The sequence below is a fragment of the Schistocerca piceifrons genome, chromosome 4 (genome assembly GCF_021461385.2).
Source record: "Schistocerca piceifrons isolate TAMUIC-IGC-003096 chromosome 4, iqSchPice1.1, whole genome shotgun sequence".
NCBI lineage: Eukaryota > Metazoa > Arthropoda > Insecta > Orthoptera > Acrididae > Schistocerca > Schistocerca piceifrons.
In genome coordinates this window covers 425,647,940-425,668,779 of record NC_060141.1, presented here as the reverse complement: position 1 = coordinate 425,668,779, position 20,840 = coordinate 425,647,940, and the positions used below count along the sequence as shown (strand labels likewise).

At 41.0% G+C, this 20,840-nt stretch overlaps 1 protein-coding gene across 1 annotated transcript in view; it reads right to left on the bottom strand.

Moving 5' to 3' along the window:
- LOC124795889 (synaptotagmin-5) overlaps positions 1 to 20,840 on the bottom strand; it is a 117,457-nt gene that overhangs the window by 80,806 nt on the left and 15,811 nt on the right. The window contains exon 2 of the mRNA XM_047259969.1: positions 3,209 to 3,321. Within this exon, the coding sequence (XP_047115925.1) occupies positions 3,209 to 3,321 (113 nt within the window). The remainder of the gene's footprint in view (positions 1 to 3,208; positions 3,322 to 20,840) is intronic.

The window sequence follows — 20,840 nt, the reverse complement described above, 5'->3', positions numbered from 1 at the left end:
AGCACAGCAATTCATAAATTTTTCTAAGGGGACGTTTCACAATTAATGAAATCGTGATTGCAAACTGTGGGAGAACCATAAAAGGAGATAGTCGAATTGTTTCAGATGTTGTGTTACGGAAATAGGATTGGAATTAAATTGTATAAAAAGGAACGAGGAATTTCTCCGCATCACCAGGGAGGAGAGGAATACTTGTAAACCCCTGACTAGAAGGAAGGACAGTGTTAATGGATGTGTGTTAAGCCATCAGTGAATAATTTCCATGGTACTGGAGGGAGGCGTAAAGGAGAAAACTCTAGAGGCAGAGTACGTCCAAGAAATAATTGAAGATGTTGGGTGGAAGTGCTACCCTACGATTAAGAGAGCTGCACAGGAAAGATTATCCTGGGCGGACGCATAAAATTATCCAGAATGCTTACGAAAATAAATGAATTATTTAAAAAAAGGCAGCGTTGATGTAAAGACGACAGGGACTTGCTTACGTGATACAACCAAGCTTAGGTGGGTATTCTGTTGTTTTACCAAATAAATCCAAACAGCTTTTAGGATGGTTCCTATTATTAGGCCAAGACCGACACTTGCACCTTCAATTATTTATTATTAGTCTTTTAAAATGAAGTAAATGACTATGGTATGTGTTTATTACGTTATTATTATTATTATTACTTTTAGTTCAAGTCATGTATGAACTGCTTTAAGCGTCGGCCATTTATTGTTTTTCCTTAATTTTTTCTGGATGGTCTTTCTTGCATCCCTGCTGCCAGTTACTTCCCGTCTCCTTGGAGAGCTTTCGGGCTTTCAATCCCTTTATTTCATTTCCTATATTCTGTTCTGTTTTTTTACGGTGTCTAGTGTAATGACCATTTCTGCCATATCGTCCTGTACGTCTCTCAGCTAATTCATTCTTGCTTTCAAAGTATTCCTGGATTCTCTTTGTCGTTCTCCTCGGTGCCATGGTTTTGACACGATCATAGATACTCAGTCCTCTCTTCTTAAAGGATGCTGCGAGTTCGTCAGTATTTTCATATAGTTCCCTGTTTTATCGTAATTCGTATTCTTGTCCGTCTTTCTTGGGCGCTGGGATCTTGCTCAGAACTTTCTTCACTTCGTTTCCATGTTCTGTAGCAAGCGTTCCATCTAATTCTAAATTTCTGGTTTTATCATTGAATTGTACTGCCTGAGTTTTACATTGAATGAGATCGATTTTTTTTTGTTCTAAACGTTTTACCATAATTGGTGCGATATTTCTATCTTCTTTGCTCTCTACTTTAATGGCATAGTTGGTAACTCTGCTGGTGTTATCCATCCCGTAAACATTTACATTTCTGCACTCCCTTATCTGTTCAGAATTTGGATACTCACATTCTTGTTGGCTAGTTTTGTTGTGCATCATTAGTTCTGTCTTTTCATAAGATATTTACAACGAGGTGATAAGTCATTGGATATCTCCTAATATCGTATGGGACCGTATTTTTCCTTGCGTAGTGCAGCAACTGGACGTGGCACGGGCTCAACAAGTCACTGGTAGTCAGAAGTATTGAGACATGCGACATCTATAGCTATCCATAATTGCGAAAGTGTTGTCGGTGCAGGATTTTGTAGACGAACTAACCTCTCGATTATGTCCCATTAATGTTCGATGGCATTAATGTCGGTCAATATGGACGGCCAAATCATTCGTTCGAATTGTCCGGAATGTTCTTTAAACCAGTCGCGAACAATTTTGTCAAATGATTTGGTGCAATGTCATCGTTGTTTGGGAACATGACGTCGATGAATGGCTGCAAATAATCTCCAAGCAGGCGAATAACCATTTCGAGTCAATGATCGGTTCAGCTGGACCGGAGGAACCGGTTCATTCCACGTAAACACCGACCACACCATTATGGATCTACTACCAGCTTGCAAAATGCCTTGTTGACAACTTGGGTCCATGGCTTCGTGAGGTATGCGCCACACTCGGACCCTACCATCAGCTCTTACCAACTAAAATTAGGTCAGCTGACCATGCCACGGTTCTCCAGTTTATATCTAGAGTCAAACCGATACGCTCACGAATGGAGGAGGGGCCCTGCAGGCGATGTCGTGCTGTCAGCAAAGACACTCGCGTCGGTCGTCTGTTGCCATAGCCTATTAACGCCACATTTCGCCGCACTCTCCTAACGGATACGTCCCACATAGATTTCTGCGATTATTTCATACAGCGTTGCTTGTTTGTTAGCACTGACAACTCTACGCAAACGCCGCTGCACTCGGTCGTTAAGTCGGGTTGTCCGTGGCACGTGGTAATGCCTGAAATTTGGTATTATCGGCACAACGTTTGACACTGTGGACGGCGGAAGACTGAATTCACTCCAGATTTCCGAAACAGAATGTCGCATGTTCTAGCCCCAACTACCATTCTAAGTTCAAATCTGTTAACTGCCAACTTGGGGCTATAATCACATCGGAAATTTTTTCACATGAGTCACATGAGTACAAATGACAGCTCCGCCAATGCACTTTTATGCCTTGTGTGCGCAATACTGTAGCCATTTGTATATGAGCATATCGCTATCCCATGAGTTTTGACACCTCACTGTATAGCCCTATATTTTCAACGATCTCATGAAGGATTCCAGTCGCTGCCTTAGCTATTTCTGTTATTATTGTTGCTGTCATTTTCATTTTTTTTCATTCTGCAAATTCATACAATTTGTTGTTCAGATGTAGCTCCTTTTCTAAATTTTGGATTTTTTTACTGTGTAAGTTGTCATTGACACATGAGTCTAACTGAAAAGAAATCTAATCAATAAATTTGTGTATTCTTTCCTACTGAAGAAAAGTTGTCCATCTTTATTGAGTGAATTGATCTGACACACACTGATACTGTAGTTGATTCTAACTTTTCGTCCACCTCACATCTGCAGTGCAATTTGTTTTATCGAAGAACAGAAAAGTGCATGTTGTGGATAGTGGAAGCGATTAACAGAGAAAGTGTGAATGGAGCAAGCGAAGGTCTGAGCCCTCCCGCCGGAGGTTCGAGTGAGCTCCCTCGGGCATGGGAGTGTGTGTTGTTCTTAGCATAAGTTAGTTTAATTAGTATGTAAGTCTAGGGACCGATGACCCCAGTAGTTTGGTCCCTTAAGAATTCACGCACATTTGAACATTTTTGAAGATTTGAGTATTTTATTTTTTGAGCAAACGCACAACGCCTTATAGAGCCTACCTCCAGACGTGTCCTGTATGATGTCGCTGGGGCAGAAGCTGTTCTGCCGGTGCAGGCTGGGCGGCACCCAGAACTTGTCGCCCTCTCCAGTGTCCTCCACCAGCGCCTCCTCACTGGAACGCAACACACGTGGCGCAAATGAAAGCTCTCTGCACATGAAAACACACAAATTATCTTACATTTCACAGTCATTTGGTGCGAGACAAGGGAAAAAAATTAACGAGGCAGGCATGAGAAAGTGGTAATGTCGGAAACTTTCTCCTAGTAAGTAGAAGTAGATGAAGCAGCTCAGCAACAGTGTTCCACCTACATGTGGTGCTTGTCTCCTTTTACTCAGTCATATACATATATGTAACACTCACACACAATGAGAGTTTCTCATGTGTACAGGAACTACAAATAATTTGTAGAAAAAAGTCCTCTTATTTTTCTTTGGCCAGTTATTTAGTCTATAGTTAAGTTCAAAGTATCCGCCCCGGTAGCTGAGTGGTCAGCGCGACAGCATGTCAGTCCTAAGGGCCCGGGTTCGATTCACGGCTGGGTCAGAGATTTTCTCAAATCGAAAGACTTGCACCCGGCGAACGGTCTACCCGGCGGGAGGCCCTAGTCACATGACATTTACGTTTTATTTAACTTCAAAGTAGAAAAACTTAATAATGAAATACTGTCTACTGTCTTCATAGCATCGTTATTATTAGTATGTACTCTTTTATATTTTTTACTAAGCTTGCTATTATATGTTTTGGATTTATTTGAGTCGAGGTACTTCACCTCGATTTTGTTATGATAAACTGATATATTTAACTTGAAAGAGTTTTTTTACATTTGTCTTTGATTTTTTATTTTCTTTATTGGTTTAAAGATTTTAATTATTTCACTTATTTAGTGAAACTTCTTGAGAAAAGTTAATAGAAGAGTTAGTATGTACATTTAGAAGGCACAGCTTCATCGTGAGATCTTAGGTTGTTATGAGAGTTCTTCATTGCCATATCAACACGTAATAAACACGTATCTATGAAATTTGATCATTTAGTATGTCTCTGACACCTAGTTTTGCCAGAAATTAGAATTATATTAATACCTTCAGCTGCTGATGGGTGTTTATATATGTCAACAGGGACAGGTGAAAATGTGTGCCCCGACCGGGACACGAACCCGAGATCTACTGCTTACATGGCAAACGCTCTATCTATCTGAGCCACCGAGGGCACAGAGGATAGTGCGACTGCAGGAACTATCCCGAGCAAGCCTCCCGCGAGACCCACATTGTCACCTTGTATGTCCACACACTACATTCGTAGTGTCCCACCCCAACACACTCATTATTCGTGGAAGACATTCTTACCACGTCCCGTAAGAGTTCGGGGAATATGTGTGCATCCGCACAGAAGAAGGAGGTCATGTCCGAAAGAACAGACATCATATCCATATAAGTATATAGTTTTGCCAGATCCAGTTTGCAGTAAATCTGGACTTGGGGAGAAATGGTTTAAAAAATCGGCGGGATAAGGACCTAAAAGTATGACATGGTGCTCCACTACAAACTGTTAACGAAGGTCTGAGCATGCAGTTTAGGTTCCCAGATACGTGAGTGGCTTCGTATGCAACAGAACCCAGTATGTTGTCCTCAACGACGAGTGATCGTCAGAGACCAGGGTATCGTCAGGAGTGGCTCAGGGAAGTGTGATGGGACCGGGAAGGTGTCGAAGTTGAGTGACCGTAGAGGATACAAAATGACTTAGAAAAAGTTCCTGGATGGTGTGATGAATGTCTTGCTCTAAATGTAGAAACATGTAAGTTTAATCAAATGAGTAGGAAACGCACGATGTTCTAATACAACAAATATAGTGTGCTACTTTGCACAGTCACGTCGATTAAATATCTGAGCGTGGAGCTGCAAAGCGATGTAAAATGGAACGAGCACCTGAGGGTGGTGGTAGGGAAGGCGAGTGGTGAACTTCAATTTATTCGGAGAATTCTAGAAAAGCGTAGCTCACCTATAAAGGAGACCACGTACAGAACACTAGAGCGACCATTCTTGACTATCGTTCGAGGAAATTGTTACCACTAGGTTCGATCAACACGCGAGTGTTAAGGAAACGCTTCGTGAACTTAAATATGAATCACTGGACGGAAGACGATGTTATTTTCACGAAACTCTGTTGAGAAAATTTAGAGAACCAGTAGTTTAACCTGACTGCAGAATGAGTCTACTGCCGCCAACGTACAAGCAGATTTGAGATGCTGCAGTTCGGACTGATTAATCATACTTTCTGATACACTGGAATGAAACGATGGAATTCCGTGAATTACATGACGGGAAGAAATTTCGACAGGTGCTACAGTGCTGCAAATTTAACATACCTAGATCACACTGTATAGAGGAGCTCGACGTTCGGTGGGTCTGTGAGCTACCGATAACGGTTTTTTCGTAGTAAGACGACACGAAACTCTTGAGTATATTCCTTTTTCGGTATTGACACGATTATGTATCTATATATGAACCAAGTTATGTCTGATAGTGGATCTCAGCTGCACGAAGAACCAGTCTTTTCTTTCCTGTTGTTCCTAATCGTCAAGTGTTTAACTAAAACGAAAGCCGGTCCAGTTGTCGTCTCCACAAATTTTAATACTTGCAGTTGACATATTGATTAAAATATTAATTTGAGTGTAAGACACATATAAGCTAGCTGTGATATCCTTAATGACAATTTCTTGTATAGATACGTAATTATTATAATACCTTACCGTACATTGTGGATCAACGTCGAAAAATAGTTATAACTGTACCCAACAAAAATAAATATTTCAGTTACAGGAAGCAGTGGTTATTAGCGTTATTAGTAGGGTGTCTGGAGTGCACAGAATGAGGAAACGGATTTTATAATTTCGTTCAGAAAGGGATTTTCTTGATGCTTGTTCCATAGCGCTTGTACAGGGTAAAACATTTTACAAAATCAGAAGAATAAGTGTGGTGTGGGATGACTTGCCAAGAGCTTTTTTTGGGTTCTGTACCTCGAGCGTTAAAAACGGAGCCCTCATAAGGTTATTTTTCGTGTATGCGCCTGTGTATCTCTCCGACTGTTCAAATTTGAGATCTGTGGTCCGTTGGCGATATAATGAACGTTAGCTTCTAAGTCAGTGCAGTCAAAAGATACGGCCATTTAAGTTAAATATTTTGATACTTGCAAATTCACTCATCAGAACGTATAAGACTCTTCCCTGAAATTTGGCAAGCAGAAAAGTTTCTCAGTGCAAGTAAAGTAAAAAATCCGAAATTGTTAATCTGCAATTATATGATACGATTTTTTTTTTTTTTTTTTTTTTTTTTTTTGTAGCCGGCTATATGTCTGTACCCCCGTCTGCTAAGACCCCTTTTTCTCAGGAATTGTTAGACGTATCAATTTGAAATTTATGTCATATGTTAAGGTCTATAGTCCTTTGGTCGTGTAAAAATGTTAAGCTTCTAAGTGAATGCAACCAAAAGATACGCCCTTTTGTCTCACCTCATTAAAACCTATAATGTACTTCCCACTGACGCACAATCACGAAATTTTGCAAGAAGAAATGTTTCACAGTACACATAAAGGAGAAGAATCAGAAAATTATTAATTTGCAATTACATCACACTAGAAAATATTTCTTTTGTCATTTGTAATGCAACTTCAAACATGAAATTAAAACATTCTCGAATGTCTTGCAATCCCTGGGACCGATATCCTGGCAAGAGCCATGTCGTTAATAGGCAAAAAATCATTCTAGATTCCAGGAATGGATGAACTGTCTATACACATAATTAAGTTTGTACGGAACCCTCAGTGCGCTAGACTTACTTACACCTGACCAATTGTTTTTCTGAAACGACCACAAAGTGTCTTTAGTTAATAAAAGCGAATATCACTTGCGATGCAACCCTGGAAAGCAGTTTGTAGTACACAACACCTTCGTAGTGTCACGAGGTAAATAATATTACCTTTTGAAGACATGTACAAGCTTTTACTTTGTTAAGCTTCAACCATCAATCTATTGTTTTGTGAAGTTAATATAAAGGAAAAAGATATTCAGTATGTATATTCGATGAGGGAGCTAATAACATTCGAGCAAAAATGCATACATGCACTATACCTATACCCGACTGTTTGTTTTGGTGTACGGTGGTTACAATATCCGACTGGCCATCCTAATTTAGGTTTGATTTCCGTACGTAGTTTTAGGCAAATGCCGTATGCTAAGGTGGATTGGCTCTAGTTTAATATATTGAAGATATTTTGTTCGTTTCTCACGTAAAGCAAGAGTTTTAATTCGCACCAAAAACATTCTTCTCCTCTGGCAATGCCAAGCGAAAAACGCCGTGCATCACAGTTGTTAGCAACCCGCTTTAAACAAAATGATGTCACCCGTCCATCGATTAGGGTGAAGTCGGTTTAGATTAGACAGTGACAGGAGCAGATGTTGCACGAAATGATATCTTTGTGTCTTGCATGCACGCAAATTTTGTTTTTGTATCATTATTGAAAAATCAGAAAAAAAACCTTTAAGTGTTAGTGAATGGTGGTTTCGAGAAATCCATCCGGTACTACACAGTTCCATATCACACATACTTCTTTTCTTATCATCCAGATCTTTTCGTCTTTATAGAACAGGATTGTGAATGACCAAATTAATTTCGTCATAACGTTTGCCGTCATTCAGACTTATCAAAAATATACAGGTATTTTACTTTATGATAACAAAAACATAGACGCACAGACATGAACGCCCAGTTGTATGTTAAGATGGTCAGACCTTGAATTTTATACATTCACATATATTAGTAATAGCGCCGAATATGTTATCGAATGATTGCTATTAATTATTTTAATAAACACTAGTTTTGAATCAACTACATGCGGCTGTAAAGGCTGACAATCGATTGCTAACGATTGTAGTTGTGGGTATTGATGTACGGCAGTTGCATAAAAAGAGCGGGCTTAAGTTTCATTTCAGAAATTAAAAAATTGCTTTTCTATTGTGTATACACTCTAAACGACCTTATAGTAAAGCTAATAACCACTCCACCATGTAAATGAAAGATCTACTTTTGTTGGGTACAGTTATAACTATTTTTCGACATTGATCCACAACACATGGTAGGCCGTTGCATTGATTATGTATCTAAAAAAGAAATTGTCACTTCTAGCTTATACGTATCTTACAGTCAAGTTAACGTTTTAGTCAGTATGTCAACCGCAGGCATTAAAATTTGTGGAGACGACAAGTGGACTGACATATCCACTTTCGAAAAAGCCACCAGCGATCAGGCACGCCAAACAGTTGTCGCTGTCATAGCGCCTGACAGGACTGTGGGAGAACCCAAATTATTTGCTCCGGGGCCTCCAACGATTCGTAACAGAGTGTGTAAAGCATGTAAGGCAGGATTTCTTATGTCTATTCCGCTAACGGATAATTGCTTCTAGTACGGGTCCAGCACGTGCTCGTTAAGACTCTTTTGAATAGCTTAGTTTTATGTACCTCTCTTTGTGAGCTACAGAAAAGTAGCGTTAGCTCCGTAAAATTTGGCTTGTTTGATAAATGGTACATAACTTTTCCAGTCTTTTCTGAATGTGTTGTATGAGGTTAGATTTTCCATACAGATTGAAAATCACCCTGTGTGGATGTATATATAAAGGGTAGTCAAATGAAAACGAGACAGTAAGTAAAAAAATTAGGAAACTCTTTAGTATTTCAAAACTAACGGCCATAACTGTTAACACATTTATCCCACTGTAAGACAAAAAGATCAGTGCCTTCGTGGAAAAAGTGTGCGGTTATCTATGTAACCATGATTGCACCCAGACGTGCACCTCTTCGTCCGAAGTAAACCTACGGCCATGAAAGTCTTTCTTCAGGATTTAAAAAATATGGAAATCGCAAGGGAAGAGATCGGGACTGGAGTATGTGTAAGGGCTTCCCAGCGAAAGTCCTGCAGCGTGCTGAAATCAACCTTGGCAACATGTGGGCGGGTAAATGTGTTAGCAATTATGTCGATTATTTTTAAAGTAATAAATTTTCCAACTGTCTCGTTTTCATTTGAGTGCTCTTTCTTTCCATCTGTTCCGTTTTCATTTGACTGCGCCTTTTAATACAAAAGGTGCTAGGGGTATACGTGCACATATATTTATTGGTCGCTAAGATCAGTGTACTGAACAATATGAAATCAGTATTTATTTCATTTGCAGACTAATAATTATAGCTGGTAGGAGTAATATGTTTTTAGATTGGTTAGTACCTCCAAATACATGTGAAAAGAGGAAGTCATTAATGCTTATTTTCGCTTGACAGCAGGTCAAGTGTTGAAGTGTGGATGTGAGGACGCAAAACGGTTAGTCTATACTGAGAGGTATAGTCAGCTTAAGTGGTACAGTTACGACGTCAGATAGTAAATTATGTTACGTGTTTGCGGAAAGACTATTAGACACAGAGAAAATACAACCGTCACACTGAAGTGGGCACATATTGAGGTACCAATGACCGCAACATCTAAAAAATGGCTCTGAGCACTATGGGACTTAACATCTATGGTCATCAGTCCCCTAGAACGGAGAACTACTTAAAGCTAACTAACCTAAGGACATCACACACATCCATGCCCGAGGCAGGATTCGAACCTGCGACCCTAACGGTCACGCGGTTCCAGACTGAAGCGCCTAGAACCGCACGGCCACACCGGCCGGCGACCGCAACATCTGCACTTATAATCTCTAACACCGTGTGTTAGAATCTAATCAGTATGTGATTTTACTTGTACAGTTTAACCATACCCAATTATGCACGTTTGTATAGTTGAGTGAATGCTGTTGATCTTTCTGTCCTTTATTAAGAATTACTCATAAGCGCTCACTCCTCTTCTTCGTTTAGAAGTCACCAATCCTCTGTAAACCAGTTTCATTTTATCCACATGTATTTCGGAGTCTTAGCACTGCTGTATTTAAAAGTTCATTATCTGTGGTCGAAAATTATACGTGTGGTAGACGTATGTAAATGTCATACTATATCATAGCTGTGTAACATAATAATACACTACGTTTTGATTGCACGAGTTCCTGGTAATCCTCGAAATCAATGGTTTAAATAGATACTTGGAAACGAGACGATTATTCTTTCACATTGCAATGCATGGCTCATGACGGAATAGATGGGACACGCAGAAAATATCAAAAAGACAGGAAAATATCAAGGTTTAACTAATCGACGTCGAGGTCATTAGGAACAGATTCGACAAGGATGGAAAGGAAAATTTTTAGTGTGATTTGCAACAGATCCACCCCAGCATTTGATTTATTGGTTTATGGAAACTACAGAAAACGTAAATCAGTATGGCTGAACGTTGATACTTGAAACCTGTTTCTCTTGAATCCGACTGTAGCATCTTAACAGGATGGGGTAACAAATCTGAGGGACAGAGAGAGAGAGAGAGAGAGAGAGAGAGAGAGAGAGAGAGAGAGAGAAACACTGATGATTGACAAGGCCAAGATGGGCCTCCACGGGCAGTGGTGAGCGCGAAATGTTGAGCGCGTGCTGTGTATGTACTGAAATTCCGTGGCAACCCTTGCAACCTCAAACGAAACAACTTCGTTATCTACCACTGCGGTCTGCAGTCATCGAAATATTTCGTTCATCTGCTGCCACAGCTCCCCGGCAATGACCACTGCTCGTGATCGCTGCGGCGGTTTTCTCGATCTCTCTGCTGCCCTAGTCACGATCCCTATTGAAGACCGCATGAACGAACCCGAGTTATCCCATCAAAGATACCCGCCTCTGTGTGATATTCGATGAAAACTTAGAGAATTTTGATAACTAAAATCACGATGTTGATGATTGCTACACTACCGGGGCAAACTCGCCATTTGTTATAAGCACACTTGAAACTTCTAATTTGTTGGGCCGATTTGATTGTGACGTCAGAGAGTTTAGATGCTATCAGGGATGGTATGTTGCGTGCCTACCTGACTTCTGTTTTCGAAGAAATCCACAATGAAAACTGGTGTCAAATAATGGACAGTTCCCTACTAATGTAGCACAACAATAACGCTAAAATGAGTAATGTTTATCTCCAACTCAGCCAGTGTCTTAAAGTACGTCAAAGTTTTCAGGTAAAAAGATCAAAACGTAACTCCACAAACTAAAGATTTCCTTTGTAATATCCAGCTAATTAGCTTGTTACCGAAAGGCAGTACTGTAGTAATAAAAAAATTGTTACACGCTGTCAGTAAACAAACAGATTTGGTAGCCGTGGACTTTCCGCATGAGAGCGAACACTAATTAATCAAATTTAGCTGCGTGGTGCATAATTCATGTTGACATTGTGCATGGGATTGGACACGCGGCCGCAACACAGGTGGAAATGTCTGCATGTGGGGAATGAAGTGCGCAAAATTTCAAGATGAATAGTGTTTTTTTTTCTTTTTTTCCCTGGCTTTGTGGTTACAATTTGACATTATTTTCGATAGATACTCTTGTAAAAACTAACGCATACAACGCGAACCGTCAAGAATATGCGGACTGGTTTCCTTTTATAAATTTCAACGTTACTCGCAGCTTCTTGTCAGGAATTACAGTGATACTACTATGCTCACTATTACTTTGTTTGTCACTTTTTAGGTAATTGATTACTGATACTTGTCTCGCGTACTACAATTAGTGTCTGAAAGCATTCACTTTCTTCGACATATTAATGTCAAATGATGGCTTTTAGAAACAAGAAAGTCCCTTTGTCTCCTCAGCCGTCTTGATGACTGTTGTGCGCTAGACGGCTGTAGGTGAGGCAACAACGATCAGCTTTAGTGCGTCTACATAAATACTCTGGAAACCGCAGTGAAGTGCACGGTAGAGGATAATCAGCATTGTACCACACGTTAGGATTTCTTCCAGTAAAATCTCGTACGGAGTGTGGGACGACGATTGCTTAAATGCGTCTTTGAACGCTGCAATTAATCTGATTTTATCTTCACGGTCATTAGGGCGCAGTACATAGGAGGCTTATTATATTTGTAGACTCTTCACTTAATACTCTTTTTTGAAGCTTTGTAAGTTGGTTTTTGCGGGGGTACTTGGCGTCTATCTTCAAGCGTCTACCAGTTCATGTTTTTCAGCATATCCGTGACGCAAGCAATCCTGTGACCATTCGTGCTGCATTTCTTTGAATATGTCCAACATCCCATGTCAACCTACTTGGTACAGACCCCAAAAAGCTGAGCGATGTTTTAGATGGGACGCTCAATAGTTTTATAAACAGCCTCCCCTGAAGACTGCATCTTCCCAGTGTTAAACGAATTAACCGAAGTCTGCTACCTACTCTAACTATGGTTAAGCCGATGTGATCGTTGCATTTCATATCCCTAGGAATTGTTACACCGAAGTATTTGTATGAACTGACAGATTCCAATTATCATTTATTGGTATTGAAATCAAAGGATACTAACTTTTTGCGTTTTGAAATAAACAGTTTCACAATTTTGCACATTTAAAGGAAAGTACTAGTTTTTACACCACTTTGAAATCTCATCAATATGTGACTTAAAATTTAGGCCCTTTTTTAAGATGGTTCTTCATTATAGATAACTGCATCGTCAATGTTTCCTGACATATCATTAACAAACAATAGGAACAGCAAGAGCCCCAAAATACTTCTCTGAGAAACGTTTGAACTTTCTACTTTTGTCGATGACCTTACCCACGATATGCTGCATCTCCACTACCAAGAAATCCTCAATCTAGCCACAGTTCTGTTAGATATTTGGTATGATTTTACTTTTGGTAACAAAAGCTGGTATAATACCGAGACAAATGCTTTTTGGAAGCCACTAGATACTGTAACAATCAGATGCGCTTGAGCCATGGGTTTCAGAATGTTTTGCGACAGAAGAACACGTTGGTTTTCGCATGACAAATATTTTCAGAATCATTGCTCATTGGCATGGGGGAGATCATTCTTTTCAAGAATTTTAAAATCAGAATATGTTATCGGATTCTGGAACAGGTGGATGTCAATGAGATAGGACGGTAGTTTTGTGGGTCACTTTTTCTAAGCTTCTTGTAGACAGGTGTGACCTGTGCTTCTCCCAATCGATGGACACCGTTTTTTATTTGAGCCATCTCGGTTAAAATGAAAGCTCAACTGCAAAGTCTGTATGGATCCGTCAGGAATTCCGTCGGGCCCAGGAAACTTTTCCAAGTTTTGCATTTTCAGTTTTTTCTCAATACCATTGGCTGTAATACCTAGGGCACTCAGCTTTGAAATGGTGCGATAATTAAGCTGGGGAAATAGGCCAGTACTTACTGTTTCCTCCTGTATAAAGAAGCATTTGAAAACAATGTTTAGCGCTTTTGCTTTTTATAAGCTTGCAGGCTTTCATGGCCATTGTCATGTGTGATAAAATCGTTAGAGCCATTAGGCTGCATCATACTCCTTTTCAGACTTTTTCAATGCTCGTCGTTTCGATCACTCTGCTGGGATCTTCTTCAGCTTTATACTAGTGTCCCTGAATAGCTGAACAGGACACCAGTGGAGTCCTGAAGAAGATCTCTGCAGAGGGATCGAAACGTCGAGAGTGAAAATGCTATGTTGGGACTCATCACTCTCTCTTACAGCAATCAGTCATATATCACTGTCCAGTGGGCGGCCTACACGTTGAACTACAGGGTCCTTTTCACCAGACGAAAGCCTGAAGGCTTGAACTGCCCGCTGGGCTAGCAGGCGGCAACAAGTCTGCCACAGGAGATCGCTGGCTTCACGGACTTACTTGCCTCTGCAGAATCACATGGACAAAAATACGCCCGGCAATATCCTGGTGCCTCCACGGTATTTAGGGTGGCGTTCGGCATTGCCAGGCCAATTCATTCCTGATGAACTCTCTGGACCAAACTGCGACCGCAGTAGCAGTTCTTCAGTTCAGAGTCTCGCCTAGAAAGCATCATATCTTCAGGATTTCCAATGCCCATTAACCGGAAGAAAAATTCCAGTACGTGGAGCAATCAGTTCAATCACTGAGTTCTGCCGAGACGTGGCCTCTTCAGTGTGGACTACTGTGGACGTTGGTATTCTGCTGGGACAATGTTGTGTGTTGCTGAACTTTCAATTCTTAGTGAATCCAGGGCTTGACTTTGTAATTCATGTTAGTCCTCAGACAATCAATTTTACGTTGTGACTTTTGGTGAGAGTCACACGTATTCCACGTGAGAGCCTTGAGTTTTTATGTTTATTAATAAACCTGCTATTCATTGTACACCTGGGTTTTACTTCATGGGAACCTCCGTCAGCTCTGTGCATATCAGATAAAATCCGAGCAGTAATATGATGCGGCCTCACGATTCAGAAGATTTTTATCATCAGTTTTGTTTTTTGTTTGCTACCTTCAGTTTCGGTTCCTGAATCATTCATAAGGGTCTGACAGTAACTATAGAGCTACTGACAGCTTTTACATACGCCCAGAATTGATAAGAGATATTGCGATGAGTTTGTGTTACAGTCGTCATTGAAGGCTTGGCGCAGTGCTTTCTGACAGCCAAATGAATTTCGGTCAACATCTATCTGTATCTCTATGCTTCGTTTCACGCCTGTTACGCAGAAGTCGCTGTTTCTTTAAAAGTCTCATTACAGTGATTATATACCAACGGGGGTCCCTTACATGATTAACTGTTCTAACAGGTAAATATTTATCCACTGCTAGGTCACTTATTCGTTCAAACTTACAGCACAATTCCTCTACATACTTCTGCCCAGAAGTAAATTTTTCGAGATTCTCTTTGAAATAAGACAGTACTATGTCTTCATGTACTTAACTGGACCTCTGAATATTTCTACTTGTTTTAATTGCTTTTTGTATTTTATTTGTAATTGGAGAGAAATTTTGCGTTATAGAAGACACAGTTTGATTTGTTTTGCGTTATCTAAATATCTCTCATCGCTTTCTGTGCTATATGCAGTGGGTTTTTATTTATTTACTTTGTTATTAATCATTGCTACAGCTGCCCTATGGCTACCGACGACAGTTTCAATATGGAAATCCTCAAAGTGGGTATCATTGTTACCATTAGATTTGTGGATTTCTGAATTATCTGTCCCAAGTAGCTTATCTCTCATCGAACTAGATTTGTAAGTACATTCAGGACTTCCTTGCAGATACAACTCAGCACGACGCTCTTAACGGAACAAAACTGAGAGATGTAAAGCCAACGTAAGGAGTACCCAAAGAAAATGTGAAAAAAAGTCGTATGGTATTGTTGGCGGGGACAGCCCAAATGACAGGTTTAGTCGCCTAATAGGACAGAGTTTTTTTCCTTCGCACGCAGTATCACATTTCCTTCCCGATGTGAGAATTGGTTGTTTAAGTGTATCCGATAAGTGTGTGTTAACTATGATATCAAGGTTGTATTGAATGATGATGAGAGAAGGGAGTGGGTGAAAACTGGACCTAATACATAGCCTAGTCCTCTCGAATAGCACCTAGGGAGCCACCGAGTACCATTCCCTGTCTTCATGAGACTCTGGTGTGAGTTTTGGAATTTAATCCAGGGCATTGGCGCAAAGACTAGTGATCGGGGACTTCTCGCCACCATCCCTCCACCTCTTTGCAGTACAGGCAAAGGGAAAGCAGCCACCAGCACGTGGCGTATCAGGCGGTTACCCATCCGAGCACTGGTCTCGCTTAAAGTCGCTTAACTTCAGTGTCCTGATAAGAAGCAGTGTATTCAACGAGGCAAAGCCGTTGGTCAGGAAGTTTGATAAGACCATTGCTCTTGACAACGCAATAAATGCTCTTGTGGATTACAACCGAAGCTCCATGGGGCTGTTTACAGGTGATGTGGTTCTCTATAAGAAGGTAAAAACGCCAAAAGACTGCAGCGAATTGCAAGGAATCAGCAGAGGATCGATGATTTGTACAGGGGCGAAAATTTGACGCTTAACGTACATAAATGCAATGTCTTGCGCAGATATAGGTGAAAAAGTCAACTCTTGCCCGATTACAATACTGGTAACAAATCTCAGGAAATGGTAACTACTGTAAAATACCTATCACAGTAGATCTAAGGTTCCTGTTTTTCGTAAAAAAATACATCTCCACTTCCCATTCGCCTATCCCTTATGTGCACGTTTAGACTTACCACAAAACTCTCACTTCCATCAGTTTAAGGTTTTCACCATCTTTCTGCGTCTAATAAATATTATGAACACTACTGTTTTTAGGACTGATTTAAACGCTACGCCTTTGTTGCGAATTCTTTGGCAATTCATTTGTTGGGGCCATTCCTTTAGGTTTCACACGAACACTTCGGGGTCTCCTACAGCTGTGATTATCTGGACTGGATGGAGACGCCGAAGCTAGGAAGGACTTGCGCGCACTCCACGTACAGACAGCCACATACATGGGTGACGTGTGATGTACACCTTGGTCTCATCACAGAGTCGTGGGGTTGGGTAGGTGTAGACGGAAGCTACGTTGATAGCGCCGGAGAATAACTGTTTTATGAATGCAGTGTAAAGATATACGAGGAAGCAATTATGGATGACTTGCTAACAAACAGGCGCCACACTACAACGTAAATCTCACACTAAGTACGATTTTGCAAAGTTAAATAATTTTTGAAGCTATTTTGAGAATAGATAACATACTGAAAGTTCTGTGAAATATGATAAGTTATTTTGCCAAATAGCTACCACGAAACTGATTACATTTTGAAAGTCGTTTATTGGGCCACTCCATTACCTATTAAAAACAAACTTATCATCAGATGACTGCAGTACATTAATGATATGAATTACTGATCATCTGTTGGGTAGTTTTCAGTCTGAGTAGAAAGTAGTTTTAAAGGAAAGAGATTGGAAATGAAAACGCAGGTAATAGCTATACTCAAAGTAAAAATCGAGAGAATACGTATAACAGCCATTTACTTAGTAGGCTATGTTATAGTTCCCTTCTCCAAACTGTTGGAAACCCATGAAGCATAAAATAATGAAACTTTGCCAATTTTTTCATAACATCTACTTTTATCAGCACAGCCACAGAATGTTGAAGCTTAAAATACAGAGTGGGGTATCATGTATGCGTGCAAGGTTGTAGTGTCTCTGTGTATGGGATGAAGGCTTTGGCTCAGGTACAAAAGGAGAGAAGGAACTGCCTGAGTCAGCTCAGCAGAATAGGGTACAACTACGGCGAGCATGAAACAATAATCCGACACACTGGAATGAAATTTTCACTCTTATATTAAAAGTCCTGGCAGATTAAAGCTGTGTGCTGCATCGGACTCGAACTCGGGACCTTTGTCTTTCGCGAACAATTGCTCTACCGACTTCTCTTTTTGTTCGTTGTTTTTGGTCGTAGTGGAGGTCACATGACATCCGTTGAAGCTCGCTGTTGATCCTTCCACTCGTTTTTTTTTTTTTTTTTTTTTTATTACAGAGGCCAGTCAGCCCTCTAACCGAACATCGACTGAGCTATCCAAGCACGACTCACAACCCATCCTCACAGCTTTACTTCTGCCAGTACCTCGCCTCCTACCTTCCAGACTTCACAGAAGCTTTTCTGCTACGCTTGCAAGACTAGCACTCGTGCTTGTATAGCTCAGTCGGTAGAGCACTTGCCCGCGAAAAGCAAAGGTCCTGAGTTCGAGTCTTGGTGCAGCACAGTTTTAATCTGCTCGGAAGTTAAGTTTCATCCGCCAAACTGGTTGGCACCTTAAGAACGACTTCCATCCATTTGCGAAGAGATGTGGTCGACGTGGCTTTCGCAGAATTGACTTTGTGGTGGAATGGCTACATCTAAAGCTGAAAGAATAAGGCGTGGCTTTCCGTTAAAATCTGTTATGTGGGAATGTGGGGAAGTACTAAGAACGATGCATCTCATGAAGTGTCAGTTATGTCCCAAAACATGCTCATTTGAAGACCTGCCGGTGACAACGCTAAATGCAATAGACATGTAAATATTTTGTTACGTCCTTGTATTATTGTATGCTTAGGATGTAATATGGTTCTTAACTTCCTCGCGGATTAAAGCATCCACCAGTACCTCTCTCAAACTCCCCTGCAGAATAAAACTTCATCCTGGGAATGGTCCCCTAGGCTCTGGTTAAATCAATTCCCTTCAGTATTCTTTCTTCCAGGAGTGCTAATCATGCAAGGCATGCAGGACGTCTATGTGAAGTTTGGGAGGTAAGAAAGATACCGACGAAAGTAATGCTACGAGGACGGTTGGTGAGTCTTACGTAGGTTTTACCTTCTTTTTCTCTTATGTAGCTTTTTAATTAATCGTTTGTCCGCCTTCGGTGGCTGAGTGATCAGCGCGTCAGAATGTCACTCCTAAGGGCCCGGGTTCGATTCCCGGCTGGGTCGGAGATTTTCTAACGCTCAGGGACAAGGTGTTGTGTTGTCCTAATCATCATCATTTCGTCCCCATCGAGACGCAAGTCGCCGAAGTGGCGTCAAATCGGAAGACTTGCACCAGGCGAACTGTCTACCCGACGGGAGGCCCTAGTCACACGACATTTTATTTTTTTATTAATCATTTACTTGCTTAATGGAAATAATTTGAAGGATGTGCTGATAATAGTTAAGCTTTGTGCAAACAGTTGTACTGCGCTCAAGGTCAGTCTATTTCAGCACTATGAATGAATTTAAATTAAAAAAGAATAAAAAGAAAGCGTAGTCGTTAGAACAGTTGCCCTCGAAAAGCGAATGTTCCAGTTTCGAGTCCCGGTCCGGCGCACAGTTTTAATCTATGAGAACGTTTCAAATTAGTGCACAATGCACTGCAGAATGAAAATTCATTCTGATAATTTTTCGCTGTTGTACCATCAGTACTGTGTTCTAGTAATTTCGTTCTGCGTTATACACACGTTGTGTTTGTCTACACCTTTCAAGATGCGAATATAAAAAGTTTCGGAAAAAATGACCGTAAATCCTATAAATTAATTGATTATTACACAGAATACGACCTTGAACGTTCAGAAAATGAAAATGTACTCAATACTTCCAAGCAGGAGTTGCAAATATCAGGTAAGGTTTCTGTGATTTGATCACAATAAATGTCTGTAATAGGCAACTTAATCTCATTTCTAGCAAAATCGAAAAAAGGAAATATCCACTTTTTAAGGAACAATGTTTCACTGTTCTTGTAGATTACTAGTGATCGAATTATTTCGACCCGTTTAAGTTCTAGAAAAAACAAACATTTCGAAGAACATGAATGAAGACGAGATTTTCAGTGTAAAAATAACTTCATTATTTCAAGGGCTTTTCTTAGGAACAGAGGAAAGCTAGACATGAGAAATGGTTTTTCGATGTCACTGCTCAGGCAAGATGTGGCAGTGATGTATAGAAAAGACTCAGAAACATTGTTTCGCTCCATTTCACAAACAATTTCGTCAGATCCCAGTGGTTTATGCCGAAAATGACAGCGCCTTCGCCGCTTTACGTTTATTGATGCGTATTTACGTCGCTTCTCCTCTTGCTGGTCGTGCCTGTCATAACTGCTACACCACGGCGTCTCAAACAAGCCTCAAGACTATTTCACTTCCCGTCTCCTACCATCCCCCGTCAGCTGCTCTCTGCGCCCTCGTGTGCGCCCACTCCGTTCTTCCCCATTCGCCTCTCACATTCTCTGTCCCTCGCGCGCCACCTATGAAGAATCCCCGCCCCCCTCCTCCGAAGGATGTGAGAGAGATGAGAGGAAGTAGTGGACGAAACGAAAAGGCAACTTGTGGAGTTAGGTGTTAGAGAGAGAGGGAGAGCGGTAGAATAATGAAAACAGAAGGCGCTCGTCTTCTCAGAAGAGCGACACGCGTGGATGGAGGCGCAGATGGGGAGGGGGGGGGGGGGGCTGAGGCAATCCGCGGCGGCTGATATATTGGCGTCTGGTGGCCGCTGAAGACGTCGCGCCAGCGCTCGATACGGGCCAGCGAGCTGCGAACAGCGTGGGCGGAAGGCGGAGTGGGGTCGGCGACACGCCGGCCTCAGGCGGACAGCCGGCCGACTCCCCGCCGTATCGCATTTCATCTCACATTATTACGCCATTTCATCTGTCTCTCTCCACATGTTTGGCATGGGAATGCCACATACAATTTTAATTGCTCGCTCCTATTCATGTGAGTATACCAACGGTTCCCTGTCTAACAGGGAAAATGTCTTTCTGCAGTTTCCAATAATCGTCAGTCTAGCGAGCCTTTCGGCACGGGAGTACCGATTGTGGCTTCGAATGCCAAAAGCTGAGGAGGAGAAATGTTATGCTATTGGCAGTGTATTGAAGATGTCAATATCTTGAGTCTGTATTTGCGTGACTTCTTGCTTCCATGGGAAGCTTCTTGTATTCGTTCTATGAGCGAAAAATGGTTTTTACTTCATAAACATTTTTGTGGACTTCACACACAACGTGTTTTTAGTTTTCTATGCTTTTTTTGTTGAAAAAGCATGGCATTATCTCGAAGTTTCAACCTTTCTTCTCCGTAGACACTGATGCAACACAGCATTCAATCTGGAAACGCCTGTGAGGCACTACATGTGTCGTAAATTCGAAAGTATTTGCGATTCAAAGTACTGGCTGACGCATTGAAAGTGAAAAACCGAACAAGTGCGAGAAGAACTCCACTCTTATGGTTCCAT